Here is a 26690-nt window from a genome sequence, read left to right on the forward strand (position 1 = left end):
GTTTCAGAATATTCAAGGCGTGTGCATCCAGGAAACTTGGATAAATAGAATCTATGATGATGGGATGTTGAAGAGGATGCTACTCTCCAGGGGCCCTTCCCTGCAAGAAGAGCCTTGGAGGAGCAAAAGGAGTTGAAAAAGGCTTAGTTAGCCAGCCAACCACAAACCAGAGGTCTCGGGAAGGAGACAGATGGTACAAGGTGCTCCTGTATGTAGGACAAGAGCAAGGGGAATGGGAGGAACTTGAGAGAAAATCAAGAAGCTGTAACTGAGCAGGACCCTACAGGGCCTTCCTGGGACAGACCCCCCCCCCACCTCCGACATCCTCTGCCTGCCTCTTGTCTGTAGAAGTACTTTAGCCAAAGAATAAATTTAATCAGAGAAGTGAGAAAGTGCAGAAGCAAAGGAAAATAGCCAAACAAGACAAAATAATAACAGTTCAGCCCTTAAGCAAAGTCAAGGAATTTAGCTCCTCCTCAAGGGCTATGGATAATATTCTAAGCCACATCCTAAGGGCTGTTCTGCAGATAGTGAAACCCCCACCAGGTGGAAGAAGTTATCTGTGTGATGACCAGACTAGTGGTGACATAAGCTGCTCCCCGCACAGTTCAGAAAACTGGCTTCAAGGGAATGGGAACAAATTGACCCTGGAGTTGAAGATTAACCAGACTTAAAACAGTCAAGATGACGCTGATCAGACCACTGCATGACCAGTTTCAAGATGACTGTCAGAGCTAACTGTGCTGTTCTGCAAGTAGCCTCCCCCAGCCCCCAGGCTTGTGCGCCCCTGAAACTCCCCTTTAAAAACTCTTGCTCCCTGAGCAACAGGGAGTGTTGGTTCTTTGGGACATGAGTCTGCCTTCTCCCCAGACTTCCTCAATAAAGCTATCTTTCCCTTTACACACCACTTGTTTCTCAGTATTGGATTCTTGAATAATGAGCAATGAAACCTGAGTTTGGTAACAGAGCCACCAGGAGCAATTCTCTGGAGACGCTGGAGTTGCAGGTGGCCCGAGAGACCCAGAGCCTCTAGAAGGAAGTGCCATGGGGAGCTGTCCCCTGTTGCACTGCCTAATGACTTATTTACTGGAGAGATACCTCTCCAAGGGGCTCCACCACATCTCTGATTGTTTGTGGAAAGCACCCCAAATCAGAGCCACTAAAGGAGAATGATGCCATAACTCTTGGGAGATAGAGGGGAGATGTCTGCTTCAAGAGGAAAGTAGGAAGTGGGTAGAGGTCAGCCTGCAGCCCAAGGAACCCTTCTGGAAGGATGTGCAAAGTCCCTGGGCCGGTGGGGCCTGGCGGATGCTCAGAGATCATCCTCCCTCCTGTCCCTCATGCCACCAGGAAGCTGCGTTGTGCTTTTGGCCGCCTGCAATTTGGGTTGCAAAATCAAATTCCTCCTGGAGTTCTTTTTCTCCCCATCTCCTCTTTTTCTTTACAGTTTTTTTTTTCCTTTTCTTTTTCCCTTTGACATTCAACAAAATGATCAATCATCAGGTTCATTTGAAAAATGAAATTAGCAGGCTGGAAACAAAATTTTGTGAAGTTGATGCACAAGCCAGAGGGTAGAGCCTTTCAAACATTAGGATGTATTTTAAAGCAATAATAATTTTTAAAAAGTGATGCAAACTTCCAGTTACAAGATTAATTAGTCCTGGGATGTAATGCACAACATGACGACTGTAGTTAACACTGCTGTAGGGTATATTTGGGTTTTTTTGTTTGGTTGGGTGGTTTTTATTTGAAGTATAATTGATCTACAATGCTGTGTTAGTTTTTGGTGTACAGTATAGTGATTCAGTTATATATATATATACTTTTTCATATTCTTTTTCTTTATAGGTTATTATAAGATATTGAATATAGTTCCCTATGCTATACAGTTAAAACCTTGTTGTTTATCTGTTTTAGATATAGTAGTGTCTGTGAATCTCAAACTCCTAATTTATCCCTTTCCCTCCTTCCCCTTTGGTAACCATAAGTTTGTTTTCTATATCTGTGAGTTTGCTTCTGTTTTGTAAATAAGTTCATATGTGTCATTTTTTTAAGATCCCACATATAAGTAATATCATGTGATATTTGTCTTTGTCTGTCTGGCTTACTTCATTTAGTATGACAACCTCTAGGTCCATCCATGTTCCTGCAAATGGCATTATTTCATTCTTTTTTATAGCTGAGTCATATGTAGGGTATATTTGAAAACTGTTAAGAGAGTAGACCCCTAACGTTCTCATCACAAGGGGAAAAAGCCTTTTTTCCCTTTTTCTTTCTTTTGAATCTATATAAGCTGATGGGTGTTAACTAAACATACTTAATGATCATTTCACAATGTACGTAAGTCACCATGCTGTACACTTTAAACTCAGGCAGTGCTGGATGTCAATCATATCTCAATAAAATCGGAAAAACAAGAAAAGGTGACACCAATAAACAAAGAAAAGTGTAGAAGAAAAGAATGAAAACACAAGCCCGATTGTACAGATGAAACTTGATACGAAGTGAAGAAAGAAAGCCTGCTGCCCAGGTTTTAGTATTTTTTAGTGAGACCTAATCTCTAAGGCAGCACTAAAACCTTCGGCAACGCCGGAAGTGATCTTACCCGTGCTGTCCAGCGTGGTGGCCACTTGACACATGCGGCTACTGAACCACTGCAGTGTGGCCAGTGCAACCAAGGAATTGAACATTTTAATTCTACTTGATTTGCATTAATTTAAATTTAAATCACCACATGTGGTTCGTGGCTACCACACGGGACAGTGCAATTTTTCAGGCCAAACAGATTTCACCTATTTGTCTTTAATTCCCTAGAAAACAGCTCTTAATGGGACCCACTCTCGCCTACTTCCCACATTCTTATCTCCAGGAGAGGTTCAAGAGGATTTTTCTTTTTATTGGGAGCTTGCTAAAAGCTTCTTGGTGACTAAGCAAGTGTGTTTGAGCAGAGAATACTTTGACTTTTTCCCTCTTTACTTTCTAGGACAGGGGTGGACAAACTTTTTCCATCAAGGGCCAAACTCAGTATTTTCAGCTTTGCAAGCTGGAAGGTTTCTGTAGCAACTACTCAGCTCTGCCATTGTAGCTGGAAAGCAGCCTTGGGTGATATGTAAATGAATATTTACTATTTATATATTTGTGTGGTATCTACATATTCATGAAACATTTACATGTTCATGTATATTTACATATTCATGTAATGTGTGGTTGTGTGCCAATGAAGCTTTATTTACACAAATACGTAGGGGGCTGGATTTGCCTCGTGGGCTATGGTGTGCTGACCCTTGCTCTAGGATTTATGAGCCAAAATGCCATAGTTCCTGGTATATCTGGAACTTGACGGTGTAATAAATCAAAACTCTGGAATATCATTTGCTGATCATAACTCACACTGTTCACTGTGAGCTGGGGATTGTTCTGGTGTCAGAGGGAGGGTAGCTGAGGGGGAGAGAAGACTCCGTATCGTGGAAAAATTGGCCTCGCCTGGGGTCAGAGGAAGTTTTCCCTCGAGGTAGGCTCCAGATAGGGCCACAGAGCCTGCTCCCAAAACCATAGAGCCCATATCCTGTAGATTTCCACCTTCTCTACAGTTTTCTACAATGTCAAAGTTACCTAGACAAAGTAGAGGAGGTGGGAAAGCTGGGGAAAGGTTCAGAGCAATTCTAAGATGCCTTTGGGCTTCAACATTCTGCTCTCCAACTCACCTGCTGCTTCCACTTGACTGCTAATGTTTGGATCCCATCTAGCTCTGCAGAAAAATGAGTTCTGTGATCCATTAGCAATGCCTGCCACAGGCAGGCTATGGAGACTGGGTATGATAGCAGAAATGCCACCCACTTCCCTCCACTGACAGGTCTGGCTGAGAAGTAGGGGCCATATCCTGGTGTTAGAACAAGAAGTAAGAGCTAATCCATCCCTCCCAGGAGACTCACAACAAAAGCTGGCCCTATGGATGTTTTCCGACACCGGTCAAGCTCCTCCAAGCAGAGTTCCGTGGTCATGTGGTCAGTGGCCTCGCTGTTCCTAATTCCCCACCTCAGATCAACCACCTGGAAATTGCAAGCGTGGGTTTGTCAGGAAGGTGACAGGATGGCTGGGTTTGTTTGTTTGTTTCAATTCCCTTTGACAAAGGCAACGTTTCTTTTAATAATTTTTGACAGCCTCTCCCCAAAGAAGGATGTCTGGATTAAAAGAACTTGAATGATGCCCATAATCTCAGTGTAATCATGAGAAAAATATCAGACAGATCCAGACTGGGGACATCCCACAGGACACCTGAGGAGTCCTTTCCAAAACTGTGATGGTCAGCAGTGCAAAGGAAAAAAACTGAGAAGCAGTCTCAGATCAGTGTAGACTGGGAAGCCTTGACAACTAAACGCAGGGGCCAGGGGCCTCGACCAGAGAGGACATGAATGTTAGACCTGGTGATAGCCAAGTATCACCTAGAGGTTGGTTATTGGTAATGTACTGATGTCCATTATTAGTTATGACAAATATACCCTGATAATGGAAGATGTTCACAATAGGGGGAAAAGTGGGGCATATGTAGGCAACTTTTCTGCAAAACTAAACTCCAAAATCCAGTTTTCTTAAAAACATTAAAAAAAATTTTTTAAAAAAACTTGGACATTTTCGAGCTGTTCCTTTTTAAACAAGGACATGCCCACACTTGTTTGCAAAGCTTTCTTTGCAAAGGAGTGTTTTTGTTTGGCTAAAATCAGATGTGGCAAAGTCTCCTTGGCAACCACACACTTGCGGTCCAATTTTGCCTGCTGGCTGGAGGGGACCCAGGCAAAATGGTCCAATTCAAGTAGTGAAGCTGACCCCGTGGAAAGCTGGGCTGAAGAGAGGGGGATGGGATTCAGAATGGTCCCTGCCTCCCTAAATTCTTTGGTCCAGAGGGAAAGACATAAAATTCTTAATAAACTACAGCATGGGGTAAAAGGACTACAATTCTGCAGGTGGCTGGAGGAGGAAAAGGAGAAGGGGAAAGAGTCAGCCACCAGCTTCGGCCAAGAACCTTGGTCTCTCCCCACCACCATCTTGAGGATGTTTACTGTGTTTGCCACACAGCACCAGGTGGATATTAACAGAATGAGCATGGGGCATTTCATCTGTTCTCAGCGCCTATGTTCTCCTTTTTAGTCCCTCTGCCGTTGAACTATGTCTCAAGATCAGAGGCAGGCAGAGCGGAATTCCCATCACAGCCCTGCTGCTTTCTTAGTAACATAAAAATGATGGTGGGAGCCGTTGATGCAATGAATCACCATCATAAATGGCAAAGAGGCAGCGTCAGCTGAAGCCGAGATGCCAAAGATGGTTTGTCAGTTTCGGCTTTGAGCCGTGGAGGCAGTGGCATCCCCACCCTGGGACTGGTGCATGAGTCGTAGGAGACTCTGGGGCCAGTGGTGACTGCTCAGCTGGTACACCATTTGCGTCCCAGAAAAAAGGTGCGTCTCACCTCCACGACCCTCTTCCCCCCACCCCCAAGAACATCCCAGGGCCCTCTTACACGCCCCCCTGAAGATGCCCCAGTGCAGGGAGAGCAGGGGTGCAGGATAAAACAACAAAAGTGACATGTCCATGGAGCAGGGTCTCAAGGCATCCACTCCTAGCACTGTGTCACACCGCCCCTGCTGACCACGATGCCCATGTGGTGATCCCTCCTGTCTTTTACAGAGACTTTCATCTCCGTGGTGCATCACCAGCTCGGAGCCCCTCTGAGCAAAGGGTCCCGTATGACACCCTCGTTCCCTGACAGTGAGGCAGTGAGGGGCCAGCAGGCAATTACCTCGAACATCAGGCCGTGCTTCTGGCAGAATGTCTGCACTTCGGGGTAGGCAGAGCTCTGTAGGGCTTCCCTCTCTGCATCCATGTCTGCAAGGAACAGCATGGAGGATGAATTGGAAGAACCCAGAAATCTTCCCTGGCCCAAAGCTCTATTTTTAGCTTCATTTGCTTCCACCAAGGCTGTGCCCCTCCACTGGCAAATCAAAAGATACAAAAAGCACGAGGTCAACCACGCCAGGGACTTTGCTGGTGTTAGTGCTAAAACCGACACTCCAGGAAATCCCTTAAACCCAGCTAACCAGGACGGTTGGTCATTTTAGGTTAGGGCTACCAGATAAAATACTGGACTCCCAGTTGATTTGCATTTCAGATAAACAGTGAAAGATCTGACAGCATAATCATAGCCCATTCTGTGGATTCCAGAATTTGCATTTCTGATAAGCCCTGTTCATTTTGCATTTGAGATAAACAACAAATCATTTGTTAGCGTAAGTATGTCCCTTTCTGCGCACTGTTTGGGATATGCTTTTTTAACCTTTAAAAAATTTTTTTGGTGGCAGTGATTAGTTTTATTTATATATTTTTAATGGAGGCACTAGGGATTGAACCCAGGACCTCATGTATGCTAAGCATGCGCTCTACCACTGAGCTATACTCTCCCGCCTTGTTTGGAATATACTTATACTAAAAGATTACTCGTTGTATGTCTCAAATGCAGATTGAACTGTGTGTCTTGGTTTTGTTGTTACTGTTTGGGTTTGGATTTTTTTTCATTTTTTTTTCATTGAAGTATAGTTGAGTTACAGTGTTGTGTTAGCCTCTGGTGTATAGCATGGTGATGATTTTTTTATTTTTGCTAAATCTGGCGTCCCTATTAAACCTGGACTCTTAAGACTTTTTCCCATCCCTGACTTCACTGTGCCAAGTGTCAAGCTAGCCTCAGTTTCCCTTCTCTGTAAAATGGGGGTGCTGCCCTTACAGGTCTGCAAGCTCTCCAAAGTCAAGAACCTCTGCTCATCTAGGTCATTGCTAATTTCTCTGCACTCAACACAGGCGCTCACTAAATGTTGGTGGAACCACTGAGGCTTACAAGTAAAAGCATTTACTGCAACATAGGTATTCAAGAGGCATTTGTTTTCTCCATGTAGCCAGGGAAAAGTCACTTTAGTGTCCATGCAAGGACTCCCAAAGCCACTGGTACAAAGAAGTTTCCCAGTCCCCAGCACAGGACCTGATCTGGATGCCAATCTTAGGATCTGTCTCCTACCCTCTTCCCATGGCTGTCTTATAAATTCCACAGATAATTTACACTTGACCATAAAATATCGACTCGGAAGTTACTTTATGCCCAGACACTGCCAAGTATCAAGGGCACAATGACAAATAAGGCCTACGTGGACAGCACGGTATACCAGAGCCGGGCCCCTGCTGGCCTGGGAGAGCTGATTGCTAAATCATCAGGAATTTTGTCCAAACCGCCACTAAGAAAAATGAAACCACCTGAACTTAGGATGGAACACATTGTAGTAAAAGTGGAAATCACAAATACTCAGAACTCATCACTTCTACATTATTTTACTACATTTGACCATGAGTTTGTTTACAACTAGGGACTTCGTGTTTGGAAAATCTTAGAGAATGCTGAGCTACCACACATCTCTGCCCTGACTCTGTGTTTATAAAGCCACACTGGCAGCTGGAAATTGACCATGGTGGGAGAATTTACACCACGGAAATTGGCAGGCAGTATGAGTCAGGTGTTTTGGTGGTTTTTTCTGTTTAATTTTGGAGGACAGATTATTAAAAATTTATCAGCACACATCATGTCGTCTTTCCCTTCATGGAACTTACAGCCTGGTTGGAGGACTCAGGCATTAAATAAACACTGAAACTGAATAACTACAGCTGATGGGGCCTGGGGCTTCATGAGTTCCAGGACTTGCTGGAGCCCAGTGTGATGACAACACGTGGGCAAGGTGAGAATCACACCAGGTGAAGTTGGGGAGTGAGGAGGGTCCAGTCATGCAGTTTTGCAGCTGTAGGAAGACTCTGGGATTTTTATGCCTAGCATATAGAATGCTCATCATTAATAATAGTTGAAATATTGTTTGCCACTCCCAACAACTCTATCAAGTCAGGCTCTGAACCTGCCTTATCGAGGAGGAAACAGAGGGTCAGAGAGGCTCTCCACCAGTCCCTGCATGGGTCACTGATCTGGCTGCATTCACATCCAGGTCTCTTAGAAGACCCTGCGAGCCCTTCCCATTACCCTGGCACTCCCTGAGCTCCCAGCCCAGCCCTGCCCCTTACCTGAGACTGTAGAGCTGATGAAGATGGCCACGCTGCTGGATGGAGGCACCGGCAAGGGGCCTGCCTGACCCTGGAGAAGCCGCCGGCGGGTGCCCGGGCTGAGGGGGCTGATGCTCATGCTGCCCGCCCACCTGGACAGTCCTTCCCAGGAACGGGCCTGGACCTCAGAGACCGCACACCAGCAGCCAGATGGCCTTCCCGAGAGGCCAGTCGGGCAGGGCCATCTGGAGTGGGGCACCTGTCTCACCCTCTGAGGCCCCCTGTCACCTCCAGTGCCCCTGGGGAGCTGAACCAGCAGCTGTCCACTGATCTGCTTGGTCTGCCAGCATCAGCAGGGGGATGTTGGACAGTGGCCACCCACCCAAGACCTCTGGATGTTGGCTCCTCCAGGCACTAGAGCCTTTTACCCCTCAAACAACAGCTCCTCGCTCCGGGAGCTCAGCGCTCACCACAGCAACTGTGGTTTCCTGGCGCTCGGCGTTGGGGACCAGCCAGCCTCCCGAACACCTGCGTCCCCAGGGGCTCCATGAAAGTTGAGCCTGGGCCCAGGTGTGCAAAGGGAGGCAGTGGGATGCTGGGAGCCGTGCCCAGCTCTGGGCCTGAAGGATGAGCACTTAGTGGGAGCCCCTACCCCATCTTGAACTCATTGTCCCCTCCAATGACCTTCTGGCCACCAGGTGTACTAGTTAAGCCAGCAATTCTCAGCTGGGGGCCATTCTTCTCCCCTACCCCCCAGGGGACATTGCAATGTCTGGAGACATTTTTGGTTGTCATGACTGGGGGAGGGGGAGCTACTGGCATCTATTGGGTGGAGCTCAGGGATGCTGCTTAACACCCCACGATGCACAGGATGGTGCCACCACAGAGAATGATCTGTCTCCAAATGTCAGCAGTGCTGAGAAACCAACTTTAAATTAACTCTAGTCGAATCTCCTCACCTGCAGAGGTGTGGAGCCTCTCTTTGATAAGAAGGGAGATTAGCCAGTCTTCTAAGGAGCAGTTAAGAACCTATCCAATCAAGGACCAAGCAGTTAAGGACCTATCCTATCCTGAGATGTGCTCTTTGACATAGTCAAAAAGTACCACTTGCAACAACGTGGATGGACCTTGATGGCATTATACTAAGTGAAATAAGTCAGAGGAAGACAAATACTGCATTATCTCATTTATACAGAAAATCTAAAAAAGCTTAACCCATAGAAACCGAGAGTAGAATGGTGGTTGCCAGGGACCAGAGGGAGGGGGAAATGGGGAGATGTTGGCCAAAGGGTACAAACTTCCAGCTATAAGGTAAGTCCAAGGATCTAACGTACAGCATGAAGATATTAACAAAACTATATTATATACTTGAAAGTTGCTAAGAGAGTTAAATGTTCTCACCACAAAAAAAGAAATGGTAATTATGTGACATGATGGAGCCATGGTAGCTAATGCTATGGTGAGAACCATTCTGCAATATATTAGTGCATCAAACGGACACGTTACATAACTTAAACTTATACAATGTTATATGTCAGCTATATCTCAATAAAGCTGGGGAGAAAATAATCAAAAATATGACCAGGGAAAGGCTTTCTCACGATTCTACCTTATTGAAAATGCTTTGGCAATCTGAGTCCTGCCCACCCGTCTCTCAATGTTAACAAACCACAGACAGGAGGAGTGTATACCTTGGTGTCCATGGGCCTGGTTGGAATGCCAGCTCCTCTGCCGCCTTCCTGGAGGACTTAAGCTAGAGGCCTCTCTCCTGGGACGTCAGCTGCGTCATCTGTGAAGTGGGAGTGAATACCACCAGGGGTGAGCTAGGGCGAGGAGAGAGAGGCAGTCACCTCCGGATTAACACATAAGGAAGCATGGAGTGCCTGAAAACCAAAACGAATGTCATCTATCCAGAGAAAACTATAATTTGAAAAGACACATGTACCCCAATGTTCACAGCAGCACTATTTACAATAGCCAAGACATGGAAACAATTTAAATATTGCTCGACAGGTGATTGGATAAAGAAGATGTGGTATATATACACAATGGAACACTACTCAGCCTCAAAAAGAATAAAATGATGCCATTTGCAGCAACATGGATGGACCTGGAGATCATCATTCTAGGTGAAGTAAGCCAGGAAGAGAAAGAAAATTACCATATGATATCGCCTATGTGCGGAATTGAAAAAAAGACATGAATGAACTTATTTACAAACGAGAAACAGGTTCACAGACATAGAGAATAAACTTATGGTGATTGGGGGTAGATGGGGTGATAAGGGACAAATTGAGATTTCAGGATTTGCAGATACTAACTACTACATACGAAATAAATAACGGGTTTATACTGTAGAGCACAGGGAACTATATTCAATATCTTGTAGTGACCTATAATGAGAAAGAATATGAAAACAAATAGATGTATGTACACGTATGCCTGAAACATGCTGCACACCAGAAATTGACACAACATTGTAAACTGACTATACTTCAATAAAAAAGAATGCAAAAATGAATAAATAATTTTTAAAAAAAATTTCAAAAGCAAATTAAGAACAACAACAAAAAAAGGCCAACCTGTTCATGATGAACAAAATGTGAACAAAGCATTTGGGAAAAAGCTATGTAAAGTCCCCACTTTATATACGAGCACTCAACGAACGGTTCCATCTAACAATCTGAACTTTTTCATCCCTTTTTCTTCTCTGCCTCAACTTCCCTTCCCTGCCTTACCCACCCAGCAAAGACTTTGCTGTTCAGGGGTCCCCATGAGCACCCTAGATTTGAAGGATGCACTAGAAGGTCTGGCAGAATTCACAAAAGCTGTGGTTCCTTACAGTGAAAGGACACAGGTTAATAGTGGTTGCCTTTGGGCAAAGAGTTTAGAGGCCTTGATTGGAAGGGAAATGGACTTACTCATTATGTAAGTTTTTATACAACTAAAGATTGACCATTTTAAATGTTGCATTTTCCGTACTAATTGCCAGTAAATAACAGAAAGGATGCCGTCCCAGTAGGATGTCCTGGTTGGAGCTCTTTGAGAGCTCCAAAATGCCTCTTCTAAATAAGAGAAAATCAGCTATACTCAAGGTATCTTTGATGCCCCCTCCCTTTTGTAAATGTTTTATTGCTAAACAGTGAGCTGAAAGGAGACTGTGAATGTAAGAATACTGGTTCCGTGAAAAAGATTAACAAGCAGGTTCTACTTGAGATTGGGTAGTTATGAGGGCCTTTTTGAGAAAGCCACCAAAAAAAAAAAAATTAAAAGATACAGATTAGAACAGCCAAGGGAAGAGTTGGTGCATGGGGCAGTATCCAGGAGAAACCTGCGTGAGCTTCCCATTGTCCCCTCCCAGCGGAGTCACATGGACAGCCTTTAATTCTACAGCAGCAAAGTGCGACAACATGCATGGTGTACTGCCAACAAGGGAGACTCACCTGAACCTTGGTGCCCAGGGTTTTCACTGGGCATTGGTCACAGAGACGTGGCTGACTTCAGTCTCTAGTCCCTCCAGAGGTCCATCTGATACCACACGGTCCAGGACCCCAACTATAAGGCACATTGTTAGCATAGACTATCTGGCATATCCCAAGGCCCCCAGGTAAACCAAGACACTTTTATCAGGCAGGGCATTCCAAGGGCTTAGAGGTCACCTCTCAGGAGCAAGGGCCTAAACTTTCATGTTCAGAGTGTGGACAACTCAGGCCTGTTGAGTTAGTCCTTTCCTGCACAGACCTGATAAATATTGTGACACTGAGTTTGAGAAGGAAAAGCCGGGCTGGGCTAACAAGCTAAGTCACAAATCTAAGTGTAACAAGTGTTGGATTACTGATCTGTGTTCTGCTGAGCTAACTCGTAAATCTAAGTTAATTAGTGTTGGTTTGCTGATTCCCTGTTCATGTTTTTTTTGCTAGCCAGCTGGATTTTCAAAGAGACATATCTGGCCTTGAAATGTTGGTTTGCTGCCTCCCTGCCTCTACTTTTGTGATAATGATGCTGCTAAAGCTGTTCCATGCCTATTGGCCGAATACCCCAAGCTTGTAATTAACCCTATAAAACCTCATGCGCACGTCTTGGAGGTGCTCAGAGCTTCGGAGCAGAAGCCCCTCTGAGCCCGGCGGCGTAATAAATCTGAGTACTCCAACTCTGCAAGTGGTGCTTGTTTCTTGCTGGCCTGTCAATTCCGTAACAAGTTGACTGTCACCATTTTACAGATGAGGAGACTGAGGCTTAGAGTGAGAAATTTCTCACTAGCCTGGAAAGGCAGAGTCTGTAAGTGAGTGCTGGTCTGGTCCGCTGTTTTCCAAGGGCCCCCAGAGCCAGCCTGGCGATCCAGCCATCTTCCCACAATCCACTGATCCTGCTGGTTCAGACACACCCTGCTGATCTCACCCAGGCCCCAGCTCTGGGCGCCAGCTTTGGCCCTGGCCTTCTCTTAGCACCTCTTTACCAGTCTCTTGACCTTGAATTTGCACCCCCTAAATCTCCCTTTCTTCTCTCTTTCCCTGGGACTCCAGTGCATGCCCACATTCCCTTGGTTACCAAGGTTTTGATCTTGATGCTCACGCTGGGCTTGCTTTCTATTCTCTAGCCCAGAGTTTGCCCATCTCAGCAGTGCTAAAATTTGGGACCAGGTCACTCTTTGCAGTGGGGGCCGTGCATTTTTATTATTGAGGAGCATTCTGGCCTTGACCCATTGGGTGCCGGGAGCAGCCCCTCCCCCACCAAGTTGTGAAAAAATCTCTCCAGAGATTGTCAGTGTCCCCACGTTGGGGCAGCATCTTGCCTGGCTGGTCTAACACGGCCAATTTATTTCAATCTCAGAGCCTTTGCACATGCTATACCTGAACTCTCCATTCTGGTTTTTTTTTTTCCCTTTCCTTTCTTTCTTTCTTTCTCAATTCTGCGTCCTTTCATGTCATTCACATCTCAGCTGAAATGCCACCTCCTGAGAGGCTCTCCCTGACCATCCTGTTACTCAACGACCTCCCAAGTCACTCCCCATACCATCCACCCTATTTTAATTCTCTGCACTGTACTCACCATCGGCTGATGTTTCTTCTTTGCTTGTTTACTGCTTGTCTCTCCTGCGAGAATGTGACTTCCATGAGGGTAAAGACCTTGTCCGCCAAGGTCAGTGTGCTTGGCACATAGCAGGTGCTGAGTAAATCATTATCACATCAGCAAGCTCATCCACAGTCGTCCATCTTTCTTGACTCCTGTTTGTCACTGCAGACAACTAAGCAAGACTGGATTCCCCAGGAAGGACAGAGGTTTCCCCTGGGGGCTCCAGCCTCCCTCTGGCTCCTGCTGGTGGTGGATGGGACAATATAGAACATTCTGGGCAAGTAGTTGGGAGAAGGAAGTTTTCTGGGCCGGAGCTGTCCAGAAGGCAAGCTCCCGGCAATAATCCTAGTAACTTTTGTCTTGGTACTTCACAGGACTCTCCCTGCCAATTCTCCCAGCAACTGGGATAATGAAAGAAATTGTTTGGCCCTCGGGCCCTGACTTAGCTGGGCACTTAGCCAGACTTGGTGGTTAACCATTGTGTGCCTGGTTAATAGGCTCATCCCAGCCAGATGCCCTTTGTGAAGGGCAGTCCTCACAACAACCTTGAGAGGCGGACATCATGATCCTCTCCCACCAGGGAAGGGAATGAGGTCCAGAAAGATAAACCCCCAACCTGGGCCACTTGGCCTCCCTGGGCTTAAGTTTTCTTAACCACCTCCTGGGTGGGTGAGAGGAGGAAATGCATTTACAAAGAGAGTGAAAAGAACCCATGAAATGTTGGCTGTAGTTAGTTACTGTTTTTCAGGTTTACTCAACCAGTGGCAGAGTCAGGAATCAAAGCTTCCAATGTCATTGTTTCATCAAGTGAAACATTGAATGAATGAATGAATGAAATCTAAGTCCCTAGAGCAAGTTTTCTAAGCCTTGGTTCTGCTGATACTCGGGGACAGATCACTCTTTGCTGGGGGCCATCCTGTGCACCTTTGTATGTCCAGCAGCATCCCTGATCTCTACACATCAGATGCCAGTCGTGACAACCAACAACAAAAATGTCTCTGACATGGCCAAGTGTCCCCTGTCGGGGGGAGTGGAATTTCCACCTCCTCCCCCTGGTTGAGAACCACTGCTCTGCCGTGTTACCATATTCACGTTACCATAATCATGTTTTTATATTTCGAGGTACTCTGAAGTTTCAGGTGCTAATATACATACTGTCTCCTGTATTCTCAGCCACCTGGGGACTTCAGTTTGCCACCTTGGTTTCCTGATGAAGAAAATAAACTTCAGGGAAATTCAACAATTTGTCCAAGTTCTCTAGGCAAGGGAGTGACAGATCTAAGAGGCAAACCCCATTTGTTGGCCACATTGGAATCTGTGGGTATTTAAGAATTCCTGGCAAAAATTTTAAAGCATGATAATGGTATTGTGGTTAGTTTTTTTCCCTCCAACTCTTTAACTTTTAGTGACTCAGAATAAAATATTTACAGAATGATACGATTTATAAAATGACTGGGATTTGTTTCAAAATAATAATCCCAGATGCTCAGATGGATGGAGTGGGGTTGGCGGGGGTGGGGTGGAGTGGGGTGGGGGATGGTGGTCAGGGCTGAGGCTGGAGGCTCCTTATACCACTCTGCCTACTTTTGTGAGTGTTTAAAATTCTCTGTAGTAAAACTGTAAAATATTCTTCCATCTGTGTTCTTAGGGAATAGTCGTAATTATCATTATGTGTTGAGAAGGAGCTAAGTTCTAAGCCAAGGGATTTCCAAACCTCCTCTGCCTTCTCCGAAGCCTAACGTTATCCTGCTCACCTTACAGAGGAGATGTGGATTAACCCAATTCAATTCTTAGCCTGGAAGGAGGAGCCTGGGGGTACCATGAGTGGGGAAGCAGCGCCCTCTGGAGGCCATGGCTGGGTCTGCCGCGTTGAGTGAGCAGAAGGGGCTTGAACCAGGGACGCGGTGGGAGGGGGAGGCAGCAGAGGTGCTGGCTGACCTGGGGCGCAACATTGGAGGGGGGCGCGCCAAAGCAATCCAGCGGTAAAGATAAAAACTAATTTTACACTTTTAATTGTCATAAGACGATAAATAACACTTTAATGCAATCTTTCAAAAAATCAAAAACAATGCAGAAAAATCCGCAGCAAATTAAATATCACAATTTTAAATACAGTGAGGTGACTATGCAAATACAGGGTTGGATCCTGTTTTTATTAAGATTTTGATACTTCGCTCATCATGCATTTCTGGCATTGATGTTGATTTTTAAAATATTACTTTAAAAGATTATTTATTTGCAAATCAAAACCACAATGAGATACCACCTCACACCCACTGAGACAGCTATCATCAAAAAGCTAGAAAAGAACAAGTGTTAGTGAGCTTGTGGCAAAATTGGAGGGTGTGGGGAAATTGCTTGGTGGGAGAGTTAAATGCTGTAGTCGAGAATACGTGGAGAACAGTTTGGCAGTTCATTAAAAATTTAAACACAGAATGACCATATGATGGGGCAATTCCACTCCTAGGTATAGACCCAAGAGATTGCAACAGGTGTTCAGACAAGTCCTTGTACACGCTTATTCAGAGCAGCACTAGTCAAAATAGCCAAAAGGTGAAAACAACCCAAATGTCCATCAACGGCTGAATCCATAAACAAAAGATGGCAAATCCATACGCTAGATTATTCAGCCATTGAAAGGAATGAAGCACTGATACAATACGAATTTGATGAATTTTAGGAGCATTATGCTGAGTGAAAGAAGCCCAATATTAAAACATCACATATGGGGGGGCGGGTATAGCTCAAATGGTAGAGCACGTGCTTAACATGCACGAGATCCTGGGTTCAATCCCCACTATCTCCTCCAAAAATAAATAAATCTAATTACCTCCCTGAGCCAAAATAAACTAAGTAATAGAATAATAAATAAAAATATTTTAAAATATATATAAAAAAGAAAATGTCCCCCCAAATTTTTTTAAAAAGGTCATATACAGTACAATTCAGTTTATATAAAATGTCCAGAACAGACAAATCCATACAGACAGAAAGCACACTGGTGTTGCCAGGGGCTGGGATGAGGGGATGGGGAGTGACTGCTCATGGAGATGGGTTTCCCTTCAAGGGTGATAGAAATGTTCTGCAACTAAACAGAGGTGCTGGTTGTACAACATTGTGAATGTACTAAATGGCACTGCATTGTACACTTTAAGATGATTGATTTTATGTTATATGAATTTTACCTACATTTAAAAAAATAGATTTAAATAGGAAAAAAATTTATCTTAATCACTAGCTTTTGTTTTGTTTTGTTTTCTTTTGGGGACACATTCTGAACCCTCCAAGTGTTGCCTGGAGGTGAATGTCTCTCCCCAGCCCTGGCCCTGCTCCCCTCTCCCTCTGGGTGTGGCCACCATGATCATTTCCAGTTTACAGACTGGGAAGTTGAGGTCACACAGCTAGTATCAGTGGGAGTAGTAAGTCAGCCCTCTTCATTCGTGGCTGCACATCTGCAGATTCAACCAACAATGAAATGGCAAAGAATTCAAAATTCGTCGCCATTTTACAGAAGGGACTTGAGCATCTGTGGCTGTTTATATCGGTGGTGGTCCTGGAACCCATCCCCTGCGGATATCGAGGGATGGTTGTATTTGAGGTCCACTATCATCTGTATTTTTAATTAATCATTTTATGTGGTCTGTAACCCACCAACCCTTCCTGATAGTCACATTTAGCTGCCTGTGTCCGGGACTGGTCTGCGCCCCAGCCTGGAAGTCTAGCACTTAGCCCTGGACCCAGCCTAGCGGGGTCCAGAATGACTGCCCAATGGAAATCAGCAGGTGGCCTTATTTTTTTCCTCAGTGATTTGTAAGCTTTGGGGAGTCACAGACCACACATCAATAAAAGCTTTGGTACCTGTTCTATAAAATGACAGGGACACACAATTTTGGCTACAGTCTCAGGGATTCAATTCAAGAGGGACCAATGAAGATCAGGTTAAGCTCAAAGTCAGACATAGAAAACAAATGTATGGTTACCAAAGGGGAAAGAGGGGGTGAGGGATAAATTAGGAGTTTGCGATTAATATATACACACTACTATATATAAAATAGATAAACAACACAGTCCTAATGTATACCACAGGGAACTATATTCAGTATCTTATAATAACCTATAATGGGAAAGAATCTGAAAAAGAATGTGTATATGTATATGTATAACTGAATCACCTTGCTGTACACCTGAAACTAACACATTGTAAATCAACTATACTTCAATTTTAAAAAAGCTCAAAATCAGACAAATACTCTGAGACTCAACCATTCTTAAACCACCAGCATAATTGCTACTAAAGAGACAGACACCCACATGCAAAAAAGACACTTATCAGGCACATATAACAGCTGTCACTTCCTGATTGCTTGCCTGATGACAGATAACCTAGAGCTGTCACTCTTACTAACTTATTCAATACTCAGGTGCTAGGTTTTATCTCCATTTTCAGCTGGAGAAATGGAGACAAGGAAGGCAAAATAACTTGCCCAGATTGAGTGTGATGGTTTAAAAAAAAACATCAACCTATAGAAAAGCTCACATGGTGAGGAACTGATGCCTCCAGCAAACAGCCATGTGAGGGAGCCAGTTTGGAGATGGAGTCTCCAGTCCCAGCTAATTCCACGACTGCAGTCACGGCTGTCATCCAACTGCAACCTCATAAGATACCCCAAGCCTAAACCACCCATCCAGGCTCTCCAATTTCTGCTCTCCAAACTGTAAGATAACATTTGTTGTTTTAAACTGTTGTTTTTGGGGGGAGACATTTGTTACACAGCAATGAATAACTAATACAACAAACTAGGAAGTGGCAGAGATGGGATTTGAACCCAGGTCATCTGGTTCCATAGCCCAACATGCATCATAATATAGAAAACGAGAAACAGTGTGGACGTCCATCAATAGGAGATTGGGTAAATAAATTATGGGCTATTTATTTGGTCATTAGAATTCTATACTGATTTCTAAGCAACTCCTTACAAACAACAGCAATATTTTATATATTTTTACATACCTATCAATAATTTATTTTTTATTGCAGTTTAGTTGATTTACAATGTTGTGTTAATTTCTGATGTGCACCGTAATGATTCATTTATACACATATATATAGTCCTTTCCATATTCTTTTTCATTATAGGCTATTAGAAGGTATAGTTCTCGGTGCTATACAGTAGGGCCTTGTTGTTTATTTTGTACATAATTGTTAGGGTCTGCAAATCCTGAACTCCTCATTTGTTCCTCCCCACCTCCCCCAATATTCTTCAAATAATAAAATCTCTGAAAAAAATGTTTTAAAAAGAATTCTATGCTGCCATGAAAATGAACGAACTAGATCTTCAGGGCTTTGCCATGAGAAAGTGTTCGTGTTATATGGTTATGTGACAAAATCAAGGTGCCCAAGGGAGCCTGTGGCATGATTCTATTTTGGTCAAAACAGACAAAAGCTTTTTCCCCCCACGTGTGTTTACATCTTCATAATAAAAAGACAGTTATAGTGGTTACCTCTAGGAAGGCAGTTTATGGGTGAGAGAAAGCAAGTCTCTGTCTCTCTCTTTTTTACTTTATATACTTCTCCAGAGTCTGCATTCTTAGCAGTCAGACTGTATTACTTTGATAAAAAAAAAATGTGAAAGCTGCACAAACAGAAGTCGTTGCCTCTATAGGGTCTGGAAGAGACGGGCATCCCTCCGGGAAAGAGTCTAGAATGCTGGCTGGGGGAAAGTGCCCATCTCTACATCCAGACAGAACGATCCTTGTCATTCACTCATTCAGTGGCACGAGCACCTTGCTGGTGCCTTAGCAGGAATCCAGACAGCAGCACCGAATGCACTAGGAATCACAGAGTCCACCGTTCACAGCAGCACATGCACAGAGAAAGAAAAAAGAGGCGGGGAAAAAAGCCAATGTCATTTGATATTATTGCTGAAGTTTGGTGAAACAGTAAAAATATATATATATATTAATTTTTTTTAATTTTCAACCCTTGAGCATGTGTTTTTCCCCTTCATTCACTTTCTCACGTTGTTCTATAATTCACACGCTGTAATACTGAGTCGCCCCCCCCCCCCCCGCTGATTTTGGCGCGTGAGCAGATTCCTGTGACCGGCGCTGCAGTCAGGATGCTGCGGAACAGCATTATCAGCCCCAAAAGCTCCCTTACGCTGTCTCTTTGTTCTCACATCCCTCCCCAGCCCTTGGCAATCACTGCTGCGTTCTCTGTCAAGATAGGTTTTTCTTTTGGATAATGTCACATGGATGGAATCATACGGCATGTGCAGTTCCGAGACAGACTTCTTTCACTCAGAATAACGCCTTTCAGATTCATCCGCATTGTCACGCATATCAAAAGTGCTCTCCTTTTCGTCGCTGAGCAGGATTCCATTGTACGCAGGTATCAGTCTCTGTCTACTCCGGATATTTGGGTGATGGATTAGTGTCCTGGGGCCGCCAAACGGAGTACTACGAACTGGGGGGACGGGGCGGGGGGCGGGCTTAGAACAACACAGATTTATTCTGTCAAGTTTCTGGAGGACAGAAGTCCAAAGTTATGGTGTCATCAGGGCCATACTTCCTCCCAAGGCTCTAGGGGAGGCTCCTTCCTTGCCTCTTCCAGCATCTGGTGCTGGTTGTCAGTCTTTGATGGTCCTTGGCTTGTAGGTGCATCGCTGGGGTCTCTGCCTCCGTTGTCACATGACCTTTTCCTCTTTATGTCTGAGTTCAACTTATCCTCTTCCTGTAAGGACATCAGTCTTAGTGGATTAGGGCCCAGCCTGGCAGCCTCATCTTACCTTGATGACAACTACAAAGACCCTATCCCCAAATAAGGTCACATTCATAGATACTGAAGGTTAGGGCTTCGACATATCTTTAGGAGGTCAGTGTATCTTTTAGGGGGACATAGTTTACCCCATAATAGGTGAGTCCATGTTCTTTCAATATTTTTTGTGACAGAATAGGAAGTAGACATCGATCCCTCCTACTGAGCATTAAGTTCAATGGTCATCTCTAAAAAAATTTTGGAGTCCAGCTGGCATCTTTTTTCAGGGAACACCATTTTTATTTGAAGCCTCTAACCAGCTATGATTCAGATTTAGCTGTTTGGCAGACATTTTCTCCAAAATGAACAAAAGGGAAACAACTGTCAGTTCTGTTGCCAATGATAAGATTCAAGCTTTCAAGGGAAAAATCAAAACTAGGGGGAAACCGTATCTGTTACAGTGAGCTTGACCACTTTCTGACACTTTTTAAAGGCTTTTCTGATGAGACAGATGGGTTGCGATATTAACAAGTGTAGCTTTCTGACATTGAATGATGGAATATGACAAGTTCTCCATGACTCAGGGAACCACTACTTTCCAAATGACCAATGTTACAATCATCATGGGGGGATCCATTCAGAGTGCAAGACAGACTTACAGATCTTTTAAAGTTTTTTGGGGGGAGGGGTAGGTAATTAGGTTTATTTATCTATTTAAAGGAGGTACTGCACACCTCCCAGTACCCAGCACCTTGTGCATGCTAGGCATGCGCTCTGCCACTGAGCTCCCCGGTCAAGACAGACCAATAGATTTTAAGTGGGAGCTACCAAAAAGATACATTCATGCCCTAACCACAGGAACCTGGGAATGTGACCTCAGTTGGCAAAAGAGTCTTTGCAGATGTAACTAAATGAAGATCATCCTGGATTACCCAGATGGGCCCTAAATCCAATGACAAGTGTCTGTATGAGAGACAGAAGAGGAAAAGACATGGACACAGAGGAGAAGGCTACCTGATGATAGAGGCAGGTTTTGGAGTGATGCAGACCCAGCTGAGGAGTGCCTGCAGCCACCGGAAGCTGAAAGAAGCAAAGAGGGATTTTTCCCCTTAACGGTGATGGTACATCTGAACGCCTGGGGTTGAGGGAGATTGTGGTGTGTCCTAGGAACCGAATTTGGTTAGGCTCAATATTATACATAAGATGTAACAGATTTCGATAAAAGCTATAAAAAAATAACAAAATGGGCCCATGATCTAGCAAACTTTTTCTATAACGTGTAGTTAACTTTTTCTACCCGGTGGGGGTTTCAGTATCTATAATCAAGGCAAAAAACCCCAGAACTGTCCACAACATACCTTACAGGTGGGAAAAGACCTTGATTACTTTATACTAACTTTGCTCTGAATGTGCTGTGTGGCTCTCGGCAAGACTGTGCCCTCTCTGAGCCCCAGTTTACCCACCCTCTACTGATGATCATACACCCCAGGCTCAGTATCCTTCTGAAGAAGTTTCCAGAAGCAAAGAAGCTGCTTCCTTGGGAATTCGGCCACATCAAGGACATGGCTCAGAATATTATCTACAGCCCTTGAGGACGAACTAAACATCCTTGCCTTTGTTTAATGACTCAGTTATTATCATTTTGTCTTGCTGGACTGTTTTCTTTTGGAGGTGGGGCCTTTAGGAGGTGATTAGAGTTAGATTAGACCATGAGAGTAGGGCCCTTATTATGGGATTAATGCCCTTATAAAAAAAAAAGGGAGATGATACCGGATCTCTGCTCTCTGCCATGGGAAGGTACTTGAGAAGACAGCCATTCCCAAACCAGGAAGAGAGTCCTCACCAGACACTGGATCTGCTAGCAACTTGACCTTGGGCTTCCAAGCCTCCAGAACTGTGAGAAGTAAACGTTATTTAAGCAGCCCAGTCTGTGGTAATTTGTTTTAGCAGTCTGACCTAAGACACCTAATTGTGGTCTGTTTTTACTGAGGCAACATGAACACTTGAGGTGTGGTGAGATGCCCATTAGTGGAATGGCACAGAATTTGATACAACTATCTTGGTTTTATCTAGTTAATTGTCCTCTTCCTTTCTGCTATTAATTATCAGATTTTTAGAGTTAGAAAGAGTCTTAAAAAATCATCCAGTCCAAGGATTGGCAAACTTTTCCTTCAAAAGGCTAGACAGTCAATATTTTCAGCTGCACGGGCCAGCCTTTGCTGCAATGATTCCACTCGGCTGTTGTAGCTTGAGAGAGGCCACAACAAAGTGTAAACAAATGAGTATGGCTCTGTGCCAGTAAAACTTTATTTGCAAACACAGGCAGTGGACTGGATATGGCCCTGGGCTGTAGTTTACCTACCTTTGACCTGGAGGTCATTTAACATTTTCATTTAACAAGGAGGGATTCACCCGGGGTCAGGGGGCAAGTGAGAAGCAAAACCAGAGCTCACTCTCAAGCCTGCCAACATCCCGTCTTGTGCCTTCACTTTGATCTCTCAGCTGGCTTCTGTGGGCTCAATTAGATAGATGCTCATATTCTCTGCTAATTAAGCTGGGAGTTTTCCCAGATGCCTCCAGGCAGGTACCAATCAGAAAGTGCAAAGTAAACACAGGTACAACCACCCACATCTGTGGTAACTCTTGGATGATGGCATTACCTTTGCTAAGCACCTGCTCAGCGTCAGAGACTCTGCCAAACTCTTCCCATGTGTGTATCTTATGCTTCCCTAGAGGGACTCAGAGAAGTGAATATAAAGGAAGAAGACTCTCTCTTGCAATGAGGGTATGGGTTTCAATTCTGCCCCACTGTTAGCTGTGGGACTGATGTCACTTCGCCACTGAGTCTAATTTTTTTTCCTTAAAGTGAGTGTGACAACCCACTTCAAAGACATACTTTTTATAAAACACCTGCTTGTGTGTTTAGCATGTTTCAAGTGCTTGATAGAAATTTCTAGGTGCAGCGGAGGTCTGGATTTGCTTACCAGACATAGTGGGCAGCTTCTAAGGTGGTCCCTGTGGATCCCTTCCCTTGACCATAAGGGATTTTGGATTTGCTTTTAATGAGCATAATACAACAAAGGTGGTGGGATGTGGTTCCTCAAAAAATTAAATATAGAATTACCATATGATGCCTAAATTGCACTTCTTGGAATATATCCAAAAGAATACAGGAGAAAACTTTGTAGGTGATGAAAATATTCCATATCTTAATTATGGTGGTGACTACGTGGGCATATACATTTTTCAAAACTGATTAAATGGTACACTTAAAATGGGGACAGGAAGTAATGAAATGTCATTTCCAAGATAAGGTTGTAAAAAATCTATGACCCAGGAATTCCACTCCAAAGTATACAATCCAAAGAATTGAAAACAGGTATTCAAACAAATGTTTATAGCAGCACTATCTACAGTAGCCAAAAGATGGAAACCACTCAAATGTCCATCCATGGATGGATGGATAAACAACATGTGCTATACAGATATTATGGAATATTATTCACCCACAAAAAGAAATAAAGTTCCAATATATGTTACAACATGGATGAAGCTCAAAAACATTATGCTAAGTGAAAGAAGCCAGATGCGAAAGGTCACATCTTGTAAGATTCCATTCACGTGAAATGTCCAGAACAGCCAAGTCCATAGAGACAGAGCAGATTGGTGGTTGCCAGGGGCTGGGGGCAATTCTGAAAGAAGTTCTGTGGGTAAAATGCCATCAAACAGTGTTACAAGCTACAGAGAAATTATGCATGAAAGGAAGAGTCAATGGATACAGCAAACTTCATTGTTGTCTTAAGAAATGGTCATACCACCCCAGCCTTCAGCAACCATCAACCTCTTCAATCAGCAGCCATCAACACTGATCCAAGACCCTCCACCAGCAAAAGAATCATGGCTCAGTGAAGCCTTAGATGATGGTTAGCTTTTTTGGCAAAAAGGTATTGTTAAATTAAGGTATGTACATTTTTTAGACATAATGCTATTGCATACTTAATAGACTACAATATAGTTTAAACATAACTTTTATATACACTAGGAAATCAAAAATCTCATGTGACTCACTTTATTGTGATAATCAATTTATCGTGGTAGTCTGGAACTGAACCTGCAATATCCCTGAGGTATGTCCCTATGAATGTGTGTGTGTCAATATTTAGACACATATTTCAAAGCTCTGACCTCTGGGTATGGTAGCTAAATTGGGAATTTGATGAAAATGTTAACTATCTTGATTGTGGTAGTGATTTCATTGGTGCATACATCTATCAAAATTCATCAAATTGTACATTTGAAATATGTATAGTTTACTGTACAGGAACTATACCACAATGAAAAAGTTTTTAAAAGTCTGAAAATAATAGGGGAGGGTATAGCTCGGTGGTAGAGTGCTTGCTTAGCATGCACAAGGTCCTGGGTTCATTCCCCAGTACTTCCATTAAAAAAAAATAGCAATTTAAAGATAAATAATAGATAAACCTAATTACCCCCCCAAAACAAAACAAAACAAAAAGTCTACAAATAATAAATACTGGAAAGAAGGGAACCCTCTTATATTGTTGGTGGGAATGCAAATTGGTGAAGCCACTATGGAGAACAGTATGGAGGTTCCTTAAAAAACTAAAAATAGAGTTACCATATGATCCTGGGCATATATCCAGAGGAAACTCTAATTCAAAAAGATATGTGCACCCCAATGTTTATGACAGTACTCTTTATGATAGCCAAGACATGGAAGCAATCTAAATGTACATTGACAGATGACAGGATAAAGAAGTCGTGGTATATGGATATAATGGAATACTACTCAGCCATGAAAAGGGATGAAATAATTTGCAGCAACAAGGATGGACCTGGAGATTATCATACTAAGTGAAGTAAGTCATACAGAGAAGACAAATATCAGGACATCACTTCTATGTGGAATCTTAAAAAATGATACAAAATGATACAAAAATTTTAAAATCTTGTTTACAAAGCAGATATAGATTCACAGACACAGAAAACAAACTTGTGGTTACCAAAGGGGAAAGGAGTGGGGGAGAGATAGATTAGGAGTTTGGGATTAACAGATACACACTACTATATATAAAATAGGTAAATAACAAGGCCCTACCAAATAGCACAGGGAACTATATTCAATATCTTGTAATAACCTATAATGGAAAAGAATCTGAAAAAGGGTATTTAAAACTGAATCACTTTACTGTACACCAGAAACTAACACAACATTGTAAATCAACTCTGTTTCAATTTTTTAAAAAGGAAGGAAATTCTGACACCTGCTACAACATAGATGAACCTTGAGGGCATGATTCTGAGTAAAATAAGCCAATCACAAAAGGACAGAAAGTGTATGATCCTACTTACGTGAAGTCCGTCAAACAGTCAAATTCTTAGAGACAGAAAGTAGAAGGGTGGGTGCCCAGGGCTAGGGGAGGGGAAATGGGAAGTTAGTGTTTAATGAGGATAGTTTCAGTTTGAGAAGATGAACAAGTTCCGGAGATGGATGGTTGTGATGGTTGCACAACAGTGTGAATGTACGTAACTCCACTGAACTGTGCACTTAAAAATGGTTAAGGTGGCAAATTTTTCATTGTGTATTTTACCATACCACTACTACTACTAGAACCATGTTGTGTATTTTACAATAAGAAGAAGAAGAAACTTTCTCTCAACTCAAGTCCAAAGAAGCTACTGAGCAGGACTCCTGCAGCTAAAATTAGGCTGGACTTGACAGCTGGCCTTCAGCGTGCTCACACCTACACGGGAGGGCAAGGTCAGCCTGCCCCGTCAATCATGCCCCAGCCAGCCAATGGCTTGCCCACCCCGTTCCCAGAATAGGCTGGGAGGCTATTTTGGTACAATCTGTTCTCTCATAAAATGAGATCCCAGAACATTCGTGCTGGAAGGCTGGGAGCTGGCTTATTGACAACACCCACGAGGGGCTAGTTGAGCCCAAGCAGAAGTGCTCCAGGCACTTACTGAGCTGGCTTTGTAATACGACTCCAGACGCTCCCGCTGGTCTGGTCCTCCTAGGAGGAAGGGGCGTTACCCAACACCAGGCATCTTTCAGGTGAAAAAGCCAGCGTATGAGAAGCTTCAGAGCCTATTCTGGCTTCTCTTTTTTGTTCGGTTGGTTGGTTGGTTTGGGGTTTTTTTGGGGGGGGGGGCGGGTGATTAGGTTTATTTGTTTATTTAATGGAAGTACTGGGGATTGAACCCAGGATCTCAAGTGTGTTAAGCATGCACTCTACCACTGAGCTATACCCGCCCCCTCCCTTTTCTTTTTGATTAAGGTAGAATTCTCAGCATATGGGTCTGTGAGTTTTGACCACAATCAAGATTTAGAACAGTTCTTTCACCCACCGGCCCCAAATTCTCTTGGCCCCATTGAAGACCATCTCTTCTCCCACTACCAGCCCCTGGCACTCACTGATCTGTTTTATGTCTCTATCATTTTGCCTTTCTTAAAACATCCTATAAAGAGAGCACATGGGATGTAGCCTGAGTCTGGCTTCTTTCAGTTTGCAAATGCATTTGGGATTCATCCGCATTGCCGTGTGTGTCAATAATTTGTTCTTTGTGGGAGGTGAGTATAGCTCAGGGGTAGAGTGCATGCTTAGCATGCACTAGGGCCTGGGTTCAATCCTTAGTACCTCCATTAAAAACAAACAAACAAACCTAATTGCCTCCCTCTCAAAAATTTTTAAAATAAAAATCCATCCCTTTTCTCCACTGAGGAGTATTCCGTTGTAATATGGGGTTACTATATGAT

General features: G+C 43.7%; 1 protein-coding gene across 1 annotated transcript in view; it reads right to left on the reverse strand.

The window, feature by feature from the left end:
• The window catches only part of NWD1 (NACHT and WD repeat domain containing 1), a 52176-nt gene extending 46305 nt beyond the window's left edge, over positions 1–5871 (reverse strand). The window contains 3 exon segments of the mRNA XM_006199090.3: positions 3933–4049; positions 5792–5829; positions 5832–5871. Of these exon segments, the coding sequence (XP_006199152.3) occupies positions 3933–4049; positions 5792–5829; positions 5832–5871 (195 nt within the window).
• Between the last annotated feature and the right edge of the window lie 20819 nt (positions 5872–26690).

This window comes from Vicugna pacos, chromosome 22 (genome assembly GCF_048564905.1).
Source record: "Vicugna pacos chromosome 22, VicPac4, whole genome shotgun sequence".
NCBI lineage: Eukaryota > Metazoa > Chordata > Mammalia > Artiodactyla > Camelidae > Vicugna > Vicugna pacos.